This window comes from Carcharhinus amblyrhynchos, chromosome 23, assembly GCF_965287045.1.
Source record: "Carcharhinus amblyrhynchos chromosome 23, sCarAmb.v2.hapA, whole genome shotgun sequence".
NCBI classification, from domain to species: Eukaryota; Metazoa; Chordata; class Chondrichthyes; order Carcharhiniformes; family Carcharhinidae; genus Carcharhinus; species Carcharhinus amblyrhynchos.
This window is the reverse complement of record NC_137346.1, coordinates 19,152,346-19,169,313: the sequence shown is the minus strand read 5'-3', so window position 1 is coordinate 19,169,313 and position 16,968 is coordinate 19,152,346. Positions and strand designations below refer to the sequence as shown.

At 42.0% G+C, this 16,968-nt stretch overlaps 1 protein-coding gene across 1 annotated transcript; it reads right to left on the bottom strand.

Moving 5' to 3' along the window:
- Window positions 1-5,502: 5,502 nt before the first annotated feature.
- Window positions 5,503-8,849, bottom strand: LOC145357216 (gap junction delta-2 protein). The gene is made up of 2 exons (XM_080210365.1): window positions 7,634-8,849; window positions 5,503-6,592 (listed from the first exon to the last, which is right to left on the bottom strand). The coding sequence occupies exon 2, from the start codon at window positions 6,583-6,585 to the stop codon at window positions 5,503-5,505; it is 1,083 nt and encodes a 360-aa protein (XP_080066491.1). The 5' UTR covers window positions 6,586-6,592; window positions 7,634-8,849.
- Between the last annotated feature and the right edge of the window lie 8,119 nt (window positions 8,850-16,968).

The following is a 16,968-nucleotide window of genomic DNA, read 5'->3' as shown; positions in this document are numbered from 1 at the left end:
CTTTCTTCCATAATGCATCACCTCATCCTTTGCATCTAACTACATCTGCCATCTATCAGCCCACTGCATCAACTTGTCTATGTCCTTTTGAAGTTCTACATCGTCCTCCTCACAGATTATAATGCATCCAAGTTTTGTATCATCCGCAAACTTTGGGCCCTGTACACCAAGATCTAGATCATTTTGAATTGATCTTATTTATTATTGTCACATATATTAACATACAGACAAAGCATACCATTCATTGAGAAGGAAACAAGATAGTGCAGAATGTAGTGTTACAGCCAAAGCATGAGTGTAGAGAAAGATTAACTTAATTCAAACATCTGACAGCAGCAGGGAAGAAGCTGTTCTTGAGTTGGTTGGTATGTGACCTCAAACTTTTGTATCATTTCCCCAACAGAAGAAGATGGAAGAGAAAATGTCCGGGGTGCGTGAGGTCCTGAATTATGCTGGCTCCTTTGCCGAGGTAGTGGGAAGTGTAGGCAGAGTCAATGGATTATATCAGGAAAAGCAAGGGCCCCAATACCAACCCCTGGGGAACACCACTAGAAATGTTCTTGAGTCTGAAAAGTATCCATTATGCATTACTATATGCTTGCTATTATTCGGTCAATTTTGTATCCACATTGTTCTTGTCCCTTTTATTCCATGAGCTATAACTTTTCTCACAGGTTTGTTGCGTACTGAACGCCTTTTGAAAGTGCATGTAGGCCACATCAGCAGCATTACCTTCATCAACCCTTTCTGTTTCATTTCATAAAACTCCAGCAAGTTAGTTGAGCATGATTTCCCCTTTAGGAATCCTTGCTAGCTCTTCCTAATTAATCTACATTTTTCCATGTGACTACTTATTCTATCCCGAATAATTGTTTCCAGAAGGTTGTCAACCACCAATGTTAAACTGACTGGCATGTAATTGTTGGGGCTATCCTTACAACATTATTTGAACAAGGTTGTAACATTTTCAATTTATGGTCGTCTGGCACCTGCCCAGAGTCTGTAATTTCCATTCTCACTTCCTTCAATATTCTTGGATGAATTTTGTTAAAACCGTGTACACTTGTAGCAAGATGTCTTTATTCTTGCATTCCAATCCCCTTTCAATAAAGTCCAGGATGCCATTTACCTTCCCAATTGCTTGTTGCGCCTGCATGTTAACTTTCTGCATTCTTTGTTCAATTATTCCTCACTTATTCTCATTCAAAAGTACATGTGAAGAAACATTACATTAAAAATATAAGAAAAGTACAACAGAAGAAATTGAATGCGAGAAGTCTAATCTATGTTAAAAAGTGATGGCTTTGATGCAGCTTTAGCTCAATAGTGGCACTGTTACTTCTTGGTGTCAGAAGATCATGTGTTCAAGACCCAACCTGGAGATCTGAACACATGGGCGGGAATTTTCCTGTCTCGCCTGCCATGGGAATTGTAGTGGGCGAGGATGGACCATGCAAAGGTCCATTGACCTCAGGTGGCATTCTCCAGTTTTGGGGCGAGCGCATAAATTCACGTCCATAATCTAGGATGCCCACGAGACGGTACAGAGAAACCTATTTGCCCTCTCAGGTGATGTGAAGATCCCATGTCAATATTTTAAGGAGAGAAGTTCAAGTTCTCTTTATGCTCTGTCCAAAATTTATCCTTCAAACAATTACAGAATGTCGTTTATCTCATCGCTGTCTGTGGATCCTTGCAGTGTACCAATTCACTGCCACGTTTTCCTCCATTTCAACTATGATGCTTCAGAGTACCGAATTGGCTATACAATGTTTTGGGAAGCCATTAATGGCACAATATGAATGCAAGTTCCTTCTTGTGACCTTAATTTTTTATACTATTGAGTATCGAGTGGAAAATAATGTAACAAAGAAGATTTTTCAAACAATATAATTAAGAAATGAATTGAGAAATGTATCAGATATTACTAACAATTTTAATTTCTTTCTAGTTTATATTGTTTGTTTCTGACTCATTTTCAGGTTGAATCTAAGGTTGTAAGATTCCAATGCTTACATTTCTTATTTCTTTTTGGTGATTTTAATTAGCATTATTATCTTGTGACTAATATTTTGGGGGTTTTTTGTGCATATCACAATGAAAAAAACAAAGGCCAGAGAGTAGAACAGTGTTTTACTTAGGTTGTCAGCTGTCACAGAATCACAGAACTATTACAGTGTGGAAGAAAGCCATTTAGTCCATCCTGTCCACACAGGCTCTCTGAATGAGCAATTTACCTAGTCCCACTTGCCCATCTTCTCCCTGTAATTATGTACATTCTTCCTTTTCAGTCTAAGTCCCTTTTGAGTGCCTTGATTGACCCTACCCCACCACACTATCAGGCTTTGCATTTTAGACCTTAACTACTCACTGCACGCGAAGTATTTTCTTTGCATTACTTTTGCTTTGCTTGCCAATTAATTTAAATCTGTGCCCTCTCGTTCTCGATCTGTTCATGGTTGGGAATAAGTTTCCCTACCTACTCAGCCCATGCCTCTCATGACCTTAAATACCTCTGTCATACCTCCTGTCAACCTTCACTTCCCCATGGAAAACAGTCCCAACTTCTCCAATCTACCTTCATAACTGCAGTTCCTCATCCTTGGAATCACTTTCGTGAATCATTTCTGCATTCTCTTCAATCTTTACATCTTTTCTAAAGTATAATGCTAGAACTGGACACAATTCTGTAGCTTGGTCAACAAAGAAAATAATTCCTAGTTCAGGTATAACAAGAACAAATTGTCAAGAGAAGCATTGTATAATTGCTGATGCCAACCTCTAAACTACTCTACACTACAATATTATAACTGTTCTAATTTCTGACATATACTGCATTTTGTCTTGCCTAAGCAACTTCTGTGCCAAATCATAAACAGCCTTGTACTGTATATTCACACAACATGGAAGTACATTCTGACTGCCCAAAACTAATTTCAGATGGATGCTTATCGGTAATGGCTGGATTGAAGCTAAGATCCTTAAGTCAAAAGAATAGTGTGCCAACGCAATTCACTAACCAAAACTTTAAATGGTTGTTTCAACCCTTTTTCTGAGACATGAGATTGTGATCATTGGTCACCCAAAACCAAAGACTGGATAAGGCATATGAACACAGGAAGAGCAGCAGGACATTCATCCCCCCAAGCTCATTCTGCCATTAAATCAGATCATGGTTAATCTGTTTTTTAAATACGCTTGCCTAATAGCTATCTCAGTTTTGAATTTTTTAGTTGAATTAGTCTCAACAGTTTTTCGGGGGAAAAGTTTCAAATTTCTATTACCCTTTGTGTAAAGAAGTGTTTCCAGACATTTGACTTGGAACTAACTCTAATTTTAAGGTTATGGTCCTTGTTCTAGACTGCCTGTGCCAAAGGAATTAGTTTTATCGAGAGGAAATAGTTTATCCCTATTTCCAATTCAAATCCTTTAATCATTTTAAATAATTAGATCACCCCTTAACCTGCCTAGTTAAAATATGAATAGAACATGCTTTTTGGTTTTCATAGTAAATTTGTTATATAAATAATTGATGCTGCCTGTGTTACACGCAGTCAATCCTAGAAGAATAATTTGGATCTCTTTATGAACTGATCATTTGTTTAGGAAATTAATTGGCAGGTCTAGGCTTTGACACAGATAGAAAAAAATTGTTATGAGAGTTACAGTATAGTGAGGGAACTAAAATGTGTATATGATTATATGAATTAGGAACAGGACTAGGCCGTTTATCCCCTTGCTCTGGCTTGTTCTGCCATTCAATAAGATCATAGCTGATCTGATTGTGGCCTCAATTTCACATACCCATCTATCCCCAATAACCTTCACCTCTCTTGTTAATCTTCCTACCTCTGCCTTAAAAATATTCAATAATTGTGGACAGCGAGATCCTTTTTCCTCAGATGGAGATGGCTAGCACGAGGGGATATAGCTTTAAATTGATATAGTACAGATGTCAGAGGTAGGTTCTTTATTCAGAGAGTAGTATGGGCATGGAATGACCTGTCTGCAACAGTAGTGGACTTGCCAACATTAAGGACATTTAAATCGTCATTGGAAAAACATATGGATGATATTGGAATAGTATAGGTTCGATGGGCTTTACATTGGTTTCGCAGGTTGGAGAAACATCGAGGGCCGAAGGGCCTGTACTGCACTGTAATGTTCTAATCCTACCCCCATTGCTCTCTGGGGAAGTGGGTTCCAAAGACTCTTGACTCTCTGAGAAAAAAATTCTTCTCATCTCTGTCTTAAATGGTACACCCCTTATTTATAAACCGTGTCCCCTAGTTCTAATCTCCCACAAGGGGGAACACCCTTTCAGCATCCATCCTGTCAAATCCCCTCAGGGTCTTATATGTTTCAATAAGATCATCTCTCATTCTTCTAAACTCCAGACCCAACCTGTCCAACTATTCCTCATAAGTTAACTTCTCATCCCAGGCAGCACTGAGTGAACTTACTCTGAACTGCTTCTAACACATGTACATAATTTTAAAGTAAGAGAATAAAACTGTACACAGTACTCCAGATGTGGTCTCACCAATGTCCTATACAACTGTTGCAACACATCCCTACTTTTATATTCCATTTCCTTTGCAATAAATAATATTCTACTTGCCTTGCTAAACACTAGCCATACCTCCATACTAGCTCTTTATGATCCACATACCAGAACATCCAGATCCTCTGTACCTCAGAGTTTTGTAATCCCTCTCTATTTAAATCAAGTGCTGCTTTTCTATTCTTCCTGCCAAAATGGACAATTTCACATTTTCCCACATTATACTCCATTTGTCAAACTTTTGTCCATTCACTTAACCTATCCATATCCCTCTGACTCACTTTCCTTCCTTTCTTTGTATCATCAGATCATTTTAATGATACATTATGCCAATCATCACCTTTAAATATTAAATTTTAATGTTTAGTATTTCACCATTACTGATACAATAGCTTGTTGGAGTTAGATCCTGATGAGTAATAGAGTCACAAAGGGCATTTTATACTCATCCGACAATTGACATGTGGGAAAGGACTCTCACCTGTCTCCATATTGAGTAACTACAAGAGGGAATTATAAACCTTACAACTTCTGAGTAGGTTGAAATTACTCAAGTTAGAATTTTCCTGTTCAGCAAGTGGCAATTCAAGTGCTTCAAGGCGTTGCTGGTTGTTATATTTCAGGAACAAGTCAGAATTTAAGACAGAATGAGAACTTCACTTAAATTTTAGAAGCATGTTCTCTCCATCACAATTTCAAATGAGGATACTTTCCTTAATTCTGATTAGCTGAACTGCCATTTGTAACAAATGAAGGTGTATTCCAGTACCTAATCAGACTTAATATTTAACTTCCTTGACTACTAATTTCTACTTTTGAGTGGCAAGTTGCTATATTTATTAGAAAGTTCCATGTTTCTGTTTCAAATTTAGTTAAATTAACCCATGTAAATATTAAGTTCAGAATGTAACTAAATTTGTTTCTAAACATCTTTTTTTTTAAAGCCAGGCCTTCTTGCATGTCCTGGGCATATTTAGATCTCCATGTTTCAACTTGCCACATTCCTTTTCATCATGATACCTTTTAGTCCTTTCTACTGATGCAGATTCAAATGATACTGCTACTTGACTTGGGAGGTAGTTTGGTTCCTGCTCCAATAATCCTGCTGACGATTTCAGTATTAGATTATCATAAAATGAATCATTCAGTGCTAATATAAGAGGGTTTGGCTGTGAATACCGATGCACAGCTTCCCTTTGTTTCTTCCTCTTGCAGCAGGGTGAACAAGTCGTGCATAATACACGAGCAATGTAGACCCAACCTAAATAATGGAGCTCAACAATGTTCAGCAAGAAGCATGCAAGACTGACACAAAACATAAAGTTCAAAAAGATAGTTTTTTCTGTTGCTCTAGATATGAAGCAGTCTGTTTTGGTTGGACATGGATAGGTCCAACACACAAACAAACACGGAACATTGAATCCATACAGATAGTACTGTCCCAGCAAAAATATCATCTCCATAACTGCTCTCAGCATTACATGTATAACATAGACAGTTAAAATCTTATTTGATAGGTAGATTGGGTCATTGTCTCCGATGCTTTTAATATGTTCAATTTCATCGTCTTCATCCCCTTGATAAAACTTAATTTCTTGAGAGCCTCTGACAAGGGATCTTTGATTCAAGGTTTCATTTTCTGGAAGGAATCCATTAGTTACAGAATTGTTTGATAATTCCAGTGCACTCCCTTTTTCCATTTCATGCTTTTCATCTTTCGCTATCTTGTGCAGGACGTACACGATATAGAAAATGGATGGTGTTGAAACCAGAACAATTTGGAAAACCCAGTACCGCAGGTGAGAGATGGGTGCAAAGGTGTCGTAGCAAACGTTGTTACAGCCTGGCTGGCGGGTGTTACAGGTGAATTTGGACTGCTCATCACTGTATACTGCATCACCCACCAGTGTGACCAGCAAAATACGAAAAATTAGCAGCATTGTCAACCAGATTTTCCCAACCACTGTGGAATGATTCTGAACTTCAGATAGGAGACGGCTGAGTAATGACCAATCACCCATTCTTTATCTGTAGGAAAGAAAGAATTATATTAACATTTGCCAAATATTAATTTTACCTAATAATACCTAAGTGACTGAAAGTAATTTTTTCTTTGAAAAGGCTCTTCTTTAGATTATTAATTATGTTAACTCAAAAGTAATATGTCATGGATATTTTAATTTTCAGTAACCCAAATAATCAAAAGTTTAAAGTGGTTAAAAATAATTCATACAGTTTTGTGCCACAGCAGTGGAAATAGCTGCAGAACAATATTTCCAATTGAGTTCACAAATTACATGAGTAATGTTATTAGATGAATTCATATAGGTAGCATGATCTATACTGTCAGCACTTCCAACATAACACAATTATTTTACTTCACAATAATATATTTAAAATCAGGGCTTACATGTATGCATTTACTCACCTAGACACAAATCATTACCCATCACAAACCCATAATGCAGTTTTACTTGCGCTATTATTATGGTAAGATGCCCAAGAGATGTGTTAATCCAGTGATACCAACCACTTTACATCATATAATGACAAATTCAAAAGAATCAACTGGTAAAGTTAGTACAACTACTTTGCATGTGCTGTCAGTATAATGTAGTTTTACTTTTCTGGCTGAAGTGTTCCAAATTGTATTTTTTTAACAAGGTGGATCCACACAAATTGATGCTTTCTCATGGATGTTGTCTCCTTGGATTTATTTTTAAACATTTTGAAATTTATTTTCCAACTAAATTTGACTCCAATTGACACATACAAAATATTAACGATTAACAGTAAATGACTTTGTTCTAACTTACAATGAATTCCTTTGGTGAGGTGCCAAGGAAAATGAACCTTGGAAAATGAAAAACTGTATATTGAAACTTAAGAGTTGTACTTGAAAGACCTCTCTACAAATGTTCCTCTTACACAGCAAGATAGAAAATGCATAGGTATGTTATTGGGAATTAAAAGCAGGAAATGATGGAAATACACAGTAAGTCTATTAAATCAGAAAAGAGAAAAGACAGATTCACACTTCAGGCAAAGATCATTTGTCAAAACATTTACCTGTCTTTTCTGTTTCCAAACTTTGAACTACCTGCTTTTTTCATTTCAGCTTTCCGTTTTTCCTTTTTTTTTGTCTTTTTACTTGGATTCCACAAATAGGAAGTCCCCAGTCCCTCTGAAGCTGTCTGGAAAGGGGTGAGGTGCAGGAAGCTATCCGGGTTGCCTTCCCACAGCCAGTTGGGAAGGGCAGGTTGGGTGAACAAATATTTAAAAGGGGAAATCAATATTTAAAAGAATTAAACTGATGATACAACTTCAAGAACTAAACAGTCCCTTATAAAACTTTAAAACACATCTAATGACCACGCCAAAAAATAAAAATAAATACTTGCATTTAGACAGTGCCTTTCCAAACTCAGGATGTCACAAAGTGCTTTACAGCCAATTAAGAACTTTTGACGTGTGGTAGTCACTGTTGTAATGTAGACGTTACAGAAATAGATGTTACAGAATCAAGGAAAATACTTTGCAAATAATTAAAAATACCTTTGGTAAATTCATAATAACAGATGGTATTCCTTTGCAACTTCACAGTAACTTTGTAAGCCTACTTGTGATTAATAAATAAACTTCAACTTTATAAGCTTAAGTTTCTAAAAAATCTGATAAACAGCTGAAGTGCATTACGAAAGATAAATGTCACTTTACTACATTGAAATGATCTACTAACATTTGAATAATTAATCACTTTCGAGTCACTAAATACATCACATGGAGCATGATAAAAGGAGGCTAGTGCTGGGTATATGTTAACTTACAACAATATTGCAAGTCTTACTTGGATCATCATAACACAGATTATATTTCAAACTGTAAATACAGGCAACTGCCAAGTTTTCCTTTTTCTATTTTGCAGATTAACAGAATTTTCTCACCTGGATAAGAATTAGTTTTTGTTCTTATTTCTCCAAATATCCAGAAAGAAGTTAAAAAGAGCCAAGTGGGGTTGGCAGTGTTAGATTCAGAAGCACTGTTGCTTCCAATGATACTATTTGGGTTTTTGATGATTGGTCTGGGCTGACATTACATAGGTCAAGCTAAAACTGTCCCTAAAACTGTCACTGTATTGTAAATGACAAAAAGTGTTTGCGGATAATCCAGGATGAATTGTACAACTTCTCTGTTGAACCATTCACAGCTGAAAACAAAGAATGTTCTGGAAATGATTAAAAGCAGCAAACATGCTCTTTGGAATGTTGCAAAACACTATACAATTTGCACCTATGATTAACACGAAAGCTTTTTTGTCATTTAATTTATTTTACTACTAAAGAAATGCATTTATTTGTGAAAACATTTGTACAAACAGCATGTATAAACCATTATATACATTTCCATCACATTGAATTTTATTTCAAGATAAAATAGACGGCAATTTAACAATAAAAAGCGTTTGCTCTTCACTGTAAAGGACTTTCTGTCGATATTTCGAGTTTAATGAATGGTAATTATGTTAAATTCACTTGTTTAAGGGATTTATTTTACACAAAATATCCAGCATATTCTGTATTGAATAGTTATTATGTATGTCCATATGTGCTATTTACGATTGTGTATTTTTGCACAGATTTATCATATTTACAGAAAACACAGATATGGATGTAATGAATAAAAATAGAGAATAGCTGGAAAAGCAATTTCAATCTTTTTCTAGTTTTGTCCTGGAATCTCAACTATTTTGTTGTAACAATATCAGAGGTTGCTGTAGAAACATGTGTATACAATCTGCCAGTCTGAGTTTTAATTGTTTGGTTAAATTGCAGCGCTGAAAGGAGGGATTAACATATAGTGGTGGGAATGTTAGTTTACCCATGCATGCAATTGGTCAGTTAATTTAATGAAGGATGCCACAAAATACCTGTGAGTACATTAGTCTCTAATCTCTATATGCTTAATTTAATCAAACTGATGCCTTAGATATACACTTTGCAATATTTTTATTCTCAAAACTGTTTCTATCTGAAAATATGAATCAGCTTTGGTGAGGGAAGAGGTTGCTTTGTTCTAAACTGTTAAACTTGACCCTGATGTAACATTATTTTTTCCAGCGTTCTAAACCTGGATGGTTTTTTTTATGATTCACCTTTTAGAGATATAAAATTCAAAATTTATATTGAAAATAGTATTCTCAAAACTGCTTCTGTAGTCTTCCATTGAATGTCTTAAGTTGAGTAGATAGGTGGCTATGATCCGGCCCAGATATTTTCATGGTACTATCATCTGGCAACATTCCTTTCATCTGCTCCCCAACATCCTCAACAATACCTTCCCCCAACTCCCATCACAAGGCCACACTGGACCACATGACAGACACAAACACACCTGGTAGCACAGTGGTTAGCACTGCTGCCTCACAGTGCCAGGATCCTATGTTCAATTCCTGGCTTGGGTCACTGTCTGTGTGGAATCTACATTTTCTCCCTGTGTCCACATGGGTTTCCTCCGGGTGCTCCGGTTTCCTTCCACAGTCCAAAGGATGTGCTGGTTAGATAGATTGGCCATGCTAAATTCTCCCTCTGTGTACCTAAGTACGTGCCAGAGTGTGGTGACCAGGGGATTTTCACAGTAATTTCAATGCAGTGTTAACGTAAGCCTATTTAACAAGAAGTTAACAACAAGTTAATAAATAAACCTGAAAAAAACCTTGCTGACTTCTTACCAGATGCTACAAAACTATAGTTCTTGTATCATAGAACCACAAACTCCTCATAGGATAACCGAAGGAGGTAACAAGAATATTTAATGCAGAAGAGCTTTTTGTGCAAGTTTTCCAGGAAGGAGAAAGAGCCAGACATAAGAATCACCATGCTTTTAAGTTATTCTGGACAACTCTGGCAGCAAGACGTTGAAGCGAACCTCTCTCAGTTCTGTCCTCACCTTTGCCCTGGTATCACTCATTTGTGACAGCTGAGGATTTTGCTGGCTCTCCTCTTAATCCATCTTTCTTTAGATGGCAAGGTTGTGCAGGATACAGGCCACACCATATTGTATGTGGAACTCCCAGACCTTTTGAGATATCTGAACTTTATCTGAGAATGTTCAATATGATCCCTATATATTTGTGGCTCTTATTAGATCTGTAGAGTTGCAGAGGTTTCATGAGTCATGCATACAGTAGGTATTCCTTGATTCTTCATGTTCCTCGAAGAGTCAAATATTGTGGGGCAGGGGAGAAATTTCAGCCACAAGGTGATAGTTCCCCTGAAACACCGCATCAAAGGTGAGTTACATACTTATTAAGCATAAGCCCTTACTATTTACAAAGGCTTATAAATTTGCAGCAGTCTAGGAAGAGAGAGGCAGGCAAGCAGAAGTTATAGTTGGACAAGAACAAAGATCACAGGAATGATCATAGGAACAGGCTAGGAATGCTACTGGAAGTAGAAGATCTGCTGATTTAGAGGTTTCAGTGGCAACTAACAAATTAGGCGATACGTTGAGAAAAGATGCCAACCGAAAAGGGCAAAATTTTACAATGTCATCACGCCAAGAGCTCAGACGTCCCACAGGTTTTTAAGGAGGAGCCCAAGATGCAGGGGTGGCTCAGGGTGAACATTGGGTACCCGCTTCAGACTTGCTTAATGGTGCCTGTGCGAAGGCCTGAGACTGCGATCCGATACAATGAGGCCCACTTTGCCACCTGGTCAATTGTGGAGCGGTGAATAGGTCTCCCCAAAATGCGGTTCAGGTGCCTGGACCGCTCCGGTACAGGAGGACCCTGATATTGTCATGCATTGGGGCTTGCCCTGCACAACCTGGGACAGCAGCGGAAAGACCTCTTGGATGAGGAGGAAATGGAGGCTGACCAGCTTGGCCTCGTTGGGGAGGAAACCACCCTGGAGGAGGAGGAGGAGGAAGAGGAGGAGAACGGCAACAACAACAACCAACTCCATGCACACACTGGAGGGCAGCAAGGTTCAGGCATGTGGGGGTGGCGAGGGAGGCCCTGATCAACAAATGGTTTGGAAACTAGGGGTCTGTGCTGCCGCACATGGATTTCAACACTTCCCCACCTTGTGCACCCTACAACCTCCTGCAACATTGTAATACCAGAGTGGTGGGCCTGGGTACACTGTATTAGCGAGTAGCTGTGGCAGGCAGGCAGACAGGCAGGAGAGTGATGATGACTTGCTATGCCCCATTGTGATGATGCCCCGGTGCAAACTACTCTGACTCCTAATTGAGCTCCAAATGCACACTGGCAGCTGGGAAGGGGCAAGGGATCACTAAACGCAAATGCAGGGCCGAGGGTTGGGAGGGGTGGGTAGGAATGTCGCCCTGGTTCTGGGGATGCCATGGCAGATGTTATAAGTCGTTGCCACCCGCTGTAACCAGTGAATGATCTGAGTGCTTTGATTTTCACAATAGCGGTGCACTGCCATCAACTTGCAAGGTCCCTCCCATGAAGGTCGGGGTAAATACATTCCTGTTGGAGACTAATCAGAGATATATTAGTCACGCTTGTGGGGCGCATTAACATTTATTGGTGCCAGTAAAAGTGCCATCAAACTAAGTGCTCATATATAGCAAGTAAAAAATAGACTTCAAAATGCTTAAATATTCTATCTAAAAGGTGTACTCCTTCACCCGTGCTATTTTAGTTCTGCTATAATTTTTAACTTTATGTAGCCTAGCATTGCGTCTCCCTAGGATGTACATTGGGGGTGGAGGTGGCCAGCTGCCTACTGTGCCCCATGGCCTGTGATGCCCTTGGTGATCATCCTCCGGAGGGCCTGGATCTTGAAGGCCCTGTGCAGCTTCCAGGTGTCATGAACACATCCATGCCACCCTGTTCATCCCACTGCACCTGAGAAGCCCCAGTGACAGGAAGGGAGGAGTCAGAAGGTGTAGCTACTGCCACAATCTCTTGGTTGGAAGGCCCCTGCATGGAATCTAGCCCTTCCTCCTCCCTTGGGGTTCCTTTGGACCCCTGGGTCACTCCATGGGACAGTGGTGCTTCCGCAGTGATCTCCAGAAGCTGTGACGTCACCTGGCCCTGCCAGTCGTGGAGGATCACCTGCTTTCTTGCCTTGGTGGATGAGCCTTCAGCAATGGCCTATGAGTCTGAGGCCACCTGTTAATGGCAGCAGTAAGTGCCCTCTGAGACTGGGTCACACTCTGCAGCCCCTCAGCCATTACCCCCTGCGAGTTGGCCATGTTCTCAAAGGTGGCTGCCATAGCCAGCTGTGACTCAGCACTGTCCTGCAGGGTCTCCTGCAAGCTCTTCAGCCTCTCAACCATGGGTTTCAGAATTTCAAGAAACCTGTTGAGGCTTCAGCCGTGGTTTCTGGGACTCCATCATGGCCTGCGGTGACTCAGCCATTGCTTGGAACCTGCTGCTCACGGTGATTATTTCCTGCCCCAGGTTTTCCACCGCTGACGCCACCCAGTGTTGGCCTGGGAAACATACAAGACCAACAATAGCTGGTCCACCTGAAAGCCTTTGGACTCCCCTCAACAGCCTTGCAGTCGGAACAGTTTGGCTTTCAGCCCCTCCTGCATACACTGCCTCTGTTGCTGCATCTCCAGCAGCTCAGGGAGAAGTGATCTCAGAGGCCCAGCATGCAGCCTGGGGCCAGCTGAGTCCTCACCTCCAACAGGCCCCTGAGTGCCAAAAGGCCTCAGATGTTCCCTCTTCTACCTGATGTACATCAGCAGATGTGTCATGTGCACCACAGAGTGACCACCTTACCTCCAACAGGCCCCTGCGTGCCAAAAGCCTCAGATATTCCCTCTTCTACCTGATGTACATCATCAGATGTGTCATGGGCACCACAGAGTGACCCAAATGCCTCACCCACTAACTTGACCCACCGATGTGAGTGTCCCTGGGATGGTGAACTGCAAAGTGGAAGCTGACGCAAAATTGGTGCCGGCCTCAGAAGTCACAGCATCGCCTTCCTCCGAGGAGTTTTCAGAGCTGTCTCGGGAATGATGGGTGTGAGCAATAAGGGGGTGTCAGTGATGCCAGGTGGACCCAGCATGTCTGGGTTCCTTCCTGCAACACAGAACACAAGGGAGTTCAAGGGAAGAACAGGAATCTGGGCTGCAGGCGTCTTATTTGAGATGTGGAAGATCGGCAGATGCTCACTTCTGTCCTCCAGCCCAACATGGCTATCACTGATGATCTGCATCCCCTCCCCTCCCATAAGATTGAGTGCCCACTTCTCAAAGGGGGTGAGGACCTGGATCTCTGACACACCACTCCCTGTCTTCACCCTCTCCCGGTGATTATGGGCATTCTTCTCCCATGGGAACAGAAGGAGCCATGTAAAATCTGATGGTATGAGTACTGGATGGTATTGGGGGTGGCCCTCAGAGGGCAAGGGCTGTGAGATTCTTGTGTGGGTTGGGGGGGTAGGTTGGACGGAGGTGCTAGAGGGTCAGGGGTTGGAAGCATGCAGGGTGCTGGGGGTGGGGGGAACCTGGGGTCACTTAGGGGAAAGATGCTAGGTCAGATTTAACACTCGCTGCCCGGATGAGGTCATTCAGTTTTTCCGGCACTGCTTCCCGGTCCTCCTGCCTAGTGCCACATGCTGCCACATTCTCCCAGTCTCATTCCTACCCCTGGGGTGACATCTTGCTATGTGGGGAAGAGATCTCCTGCCTTGCCTCCACTGCCTCCGGCAACTTTGCAAGATCTGCATCTGAGAAATGGGGGGCTGTGCTCCTTGATGCCATCTTCTTGCACTGCCTACCTGTCTGTCCACCTTTGGGACTCTTGTGGAGCTCTCCCTTGTTAGGGCAGATCAGCTACAGACAGTTTGGGTAAGTCAAGCTCCTGTTAGAGCATTCCAGTGAGTTTGCCTTGATGTCATGGAGGGAAAGCCAAATTAGCACTGGGGGTGGGGCGGGATGGTGGAATGCACTATTGCGATGATCGGAGGGGTAGGCAGGGGAGAAAGAGAGGGTCATGTCATTGAGCAATCGGGGCCAGGGGTGGTGATGAGGGGACCATGTGTAAGGGAGGGTTGGGGGGTAAGGGGGTTAGTAATGTTGGGATGGGGGTCCTAGATATCCATGGGAGTGGGGGAGAGCAAGACTGTTTCTGGCCCGGTATGGGGAGGTTATGTCAGGAGAGCTGCTTTTTTTTAGTTTTTTTCTGCACAAGCACAGTTTGTGGCTCCGATCTGAGCTGCTGGCTATGTGGTGAATTAAGCCTCACCCACTGCTTCTGGTGGCTAGAAACAATCTAACCCATTTCTGCAATGTCTAAACCCATAAGATTGGGAGTGAAAACTTGCTCAAAAAACAGGTCTGGAACTCTTCTGTTTTCACATTAGCTCGACACTTAGAAGTTTTCTCGTAAAATTTCGCACAAAGAATTGGAAAGTTGGAAAGAATTTGATGTATGCATGGGGCCCAATTTTCCCATTTTCAATCTAAGTGCTGAATCTGGGTGTAATGCAGATCCGACTTAGAAATCTGCTTTCAGGCGCCCCCATATGCACTCAGCCTGAAAAAAACATCTCCAGTCCCATTTGCGCTGTGGGCGGGGCTTAGTGTAGCTGAAACGATCGGCACTCTGAACTGCGCATGTGAGTTGGAAGAAAATTTGAAAAATTGCGCTGTGTCAGATCACTCCTGAGCCACAGGAAGCGGAGAAAGCGCCCAGGAGTGAAAAGCGGGAGCGATGGTCCCCACACACATCACTGTCCCCTTTATCCACCCCTCTACCTACGCACATCACTGTCCCCTTTATCCAACCCCCACCCACACACATCACTGTCCCCTTTATCCATCCCCCTACCCACACACATCACTGTCCCCCTAATCCATCCCCCTACCCACACACATCACTGTCCCCTTTATCCATCCCCCTACGCACACACATCACTGTCCCCCTTATCCATCCCCCTACCCACACACATCACTGTGCCCTTTATCCATCCCCCTACCCACACACATCACTGTCCCCTTTATCCATCCCCCTACCCACACACATCACTGTCCCCCTTATCCACCCCCCCACCCACACATATCACTGTCCCCCTTATCCACAACCCCCCACTACCCAGACTGATCGCCATCCCTGCCCCTCCTCCCTCCCCACCGATCACCCGCAGAGTGGCAGTGGACTTCTCTGCCCCCCCAATCAGAGATCCATCTGCCCCCTCCTCATTCCCCCACCAGTCAGCGATCGGGTCTCCCTCTTTCCCCTCACTCCCCAGACAATGATCTGGCCTCATTCATCACCACCCACCCACCCCAAAGAATGGTGTGGCCTCGCCCCCCCCACCCCCTAGAGGAACATCTGACCCCCCTCCTCCCCCCTCCCCACCAGGCAACAATCAGCCCTCTCCAGTCGCCATTATTTATTTATTAAATAAAAACATTTTCAGCATTCAATTTGGTATTAGGAACAGTGACATTGCACTGCAAGCAAGCAAGGAAAACAAAAATTTAATAAAGGATTAAAACCAGAGATACCTGACCTGCCTTCTCCTCCTCCCCACCCCAACCAGATAATGATCTGGCCTCACTCCCCTCCCCCCCAACCAGAGAATGATCTGACCCATCTCCCTCCTTTCCCCCTGCCACTGATCTGAGTCAGAGAGCCATTGGAAGTTCTGAGCGCGCTCTTCAGCAGCTGGAGCACCCGATTCAGAGTTTTATTCAGCAGGTCCATTATGCCGTGGTTCCGGATTGGTGAACGCGGTGGTAAAGGGGGAAACGCTGATAAAGTTGGGCGGGCAGTTCATTAATTCAATTTAAATGCATGCAAATACATTTGACTCGCTATTGCGCCCGTTTTGAGTGCGAATTGAATCGCCGCCATTCCCGGGTTTCGGTAAAGTGCCAATCTGCGCAGACACGGGCACAAATCGCATTGATGTCCTCACGCTTGACTTTACCACGTTTTCGCACCCAAAATAAAACCGGGCCCATGGAAATACCAGACAAGGGACAACCAGCTTTATCACAAGGGTGGATATGCAGAGAAAAGGTACTTCCTATTGGCACATATATCACTAAAGCTAAACTAATAGCTGCAGATTTCAAAGAAAGACTTGGCGATCAGAATGTCAGGGGTGGGCTCCCTACTGCAGGGAAAGTGAGTTTTAAGATTTTCTTAGCTATTTTAGTAATATATTCCTGGGAATGTAAATTGATTAATGTAAAATCTGCATTTATGCAGGATGAGAAATTCAAAAGGAAAGTGATTTTGAAACCACCTAAAGAAGCTTGTGACATGGAAGGGAAACTGGAAATCGATCAAATGTGTTTATGGGTTGAGTGATACGCCAAGAGTATAGTACTCCTCAGTTAGGTGTGTCCTTTTGAAAACAGGTTGTTTTCAGCTAAAAGCAGACCCAGCATGTTCTCTTGGTATG

Excerpts from the sequence above, each read along its gene's own strand:
- LOC145357216 (XM_080210365.1), bottom strand. The coding sequence starts at position 6,585 with ATGGGTGATTGGTCATTACTCAGCCGTCTCCTATCTGAAGTTCAGAAT.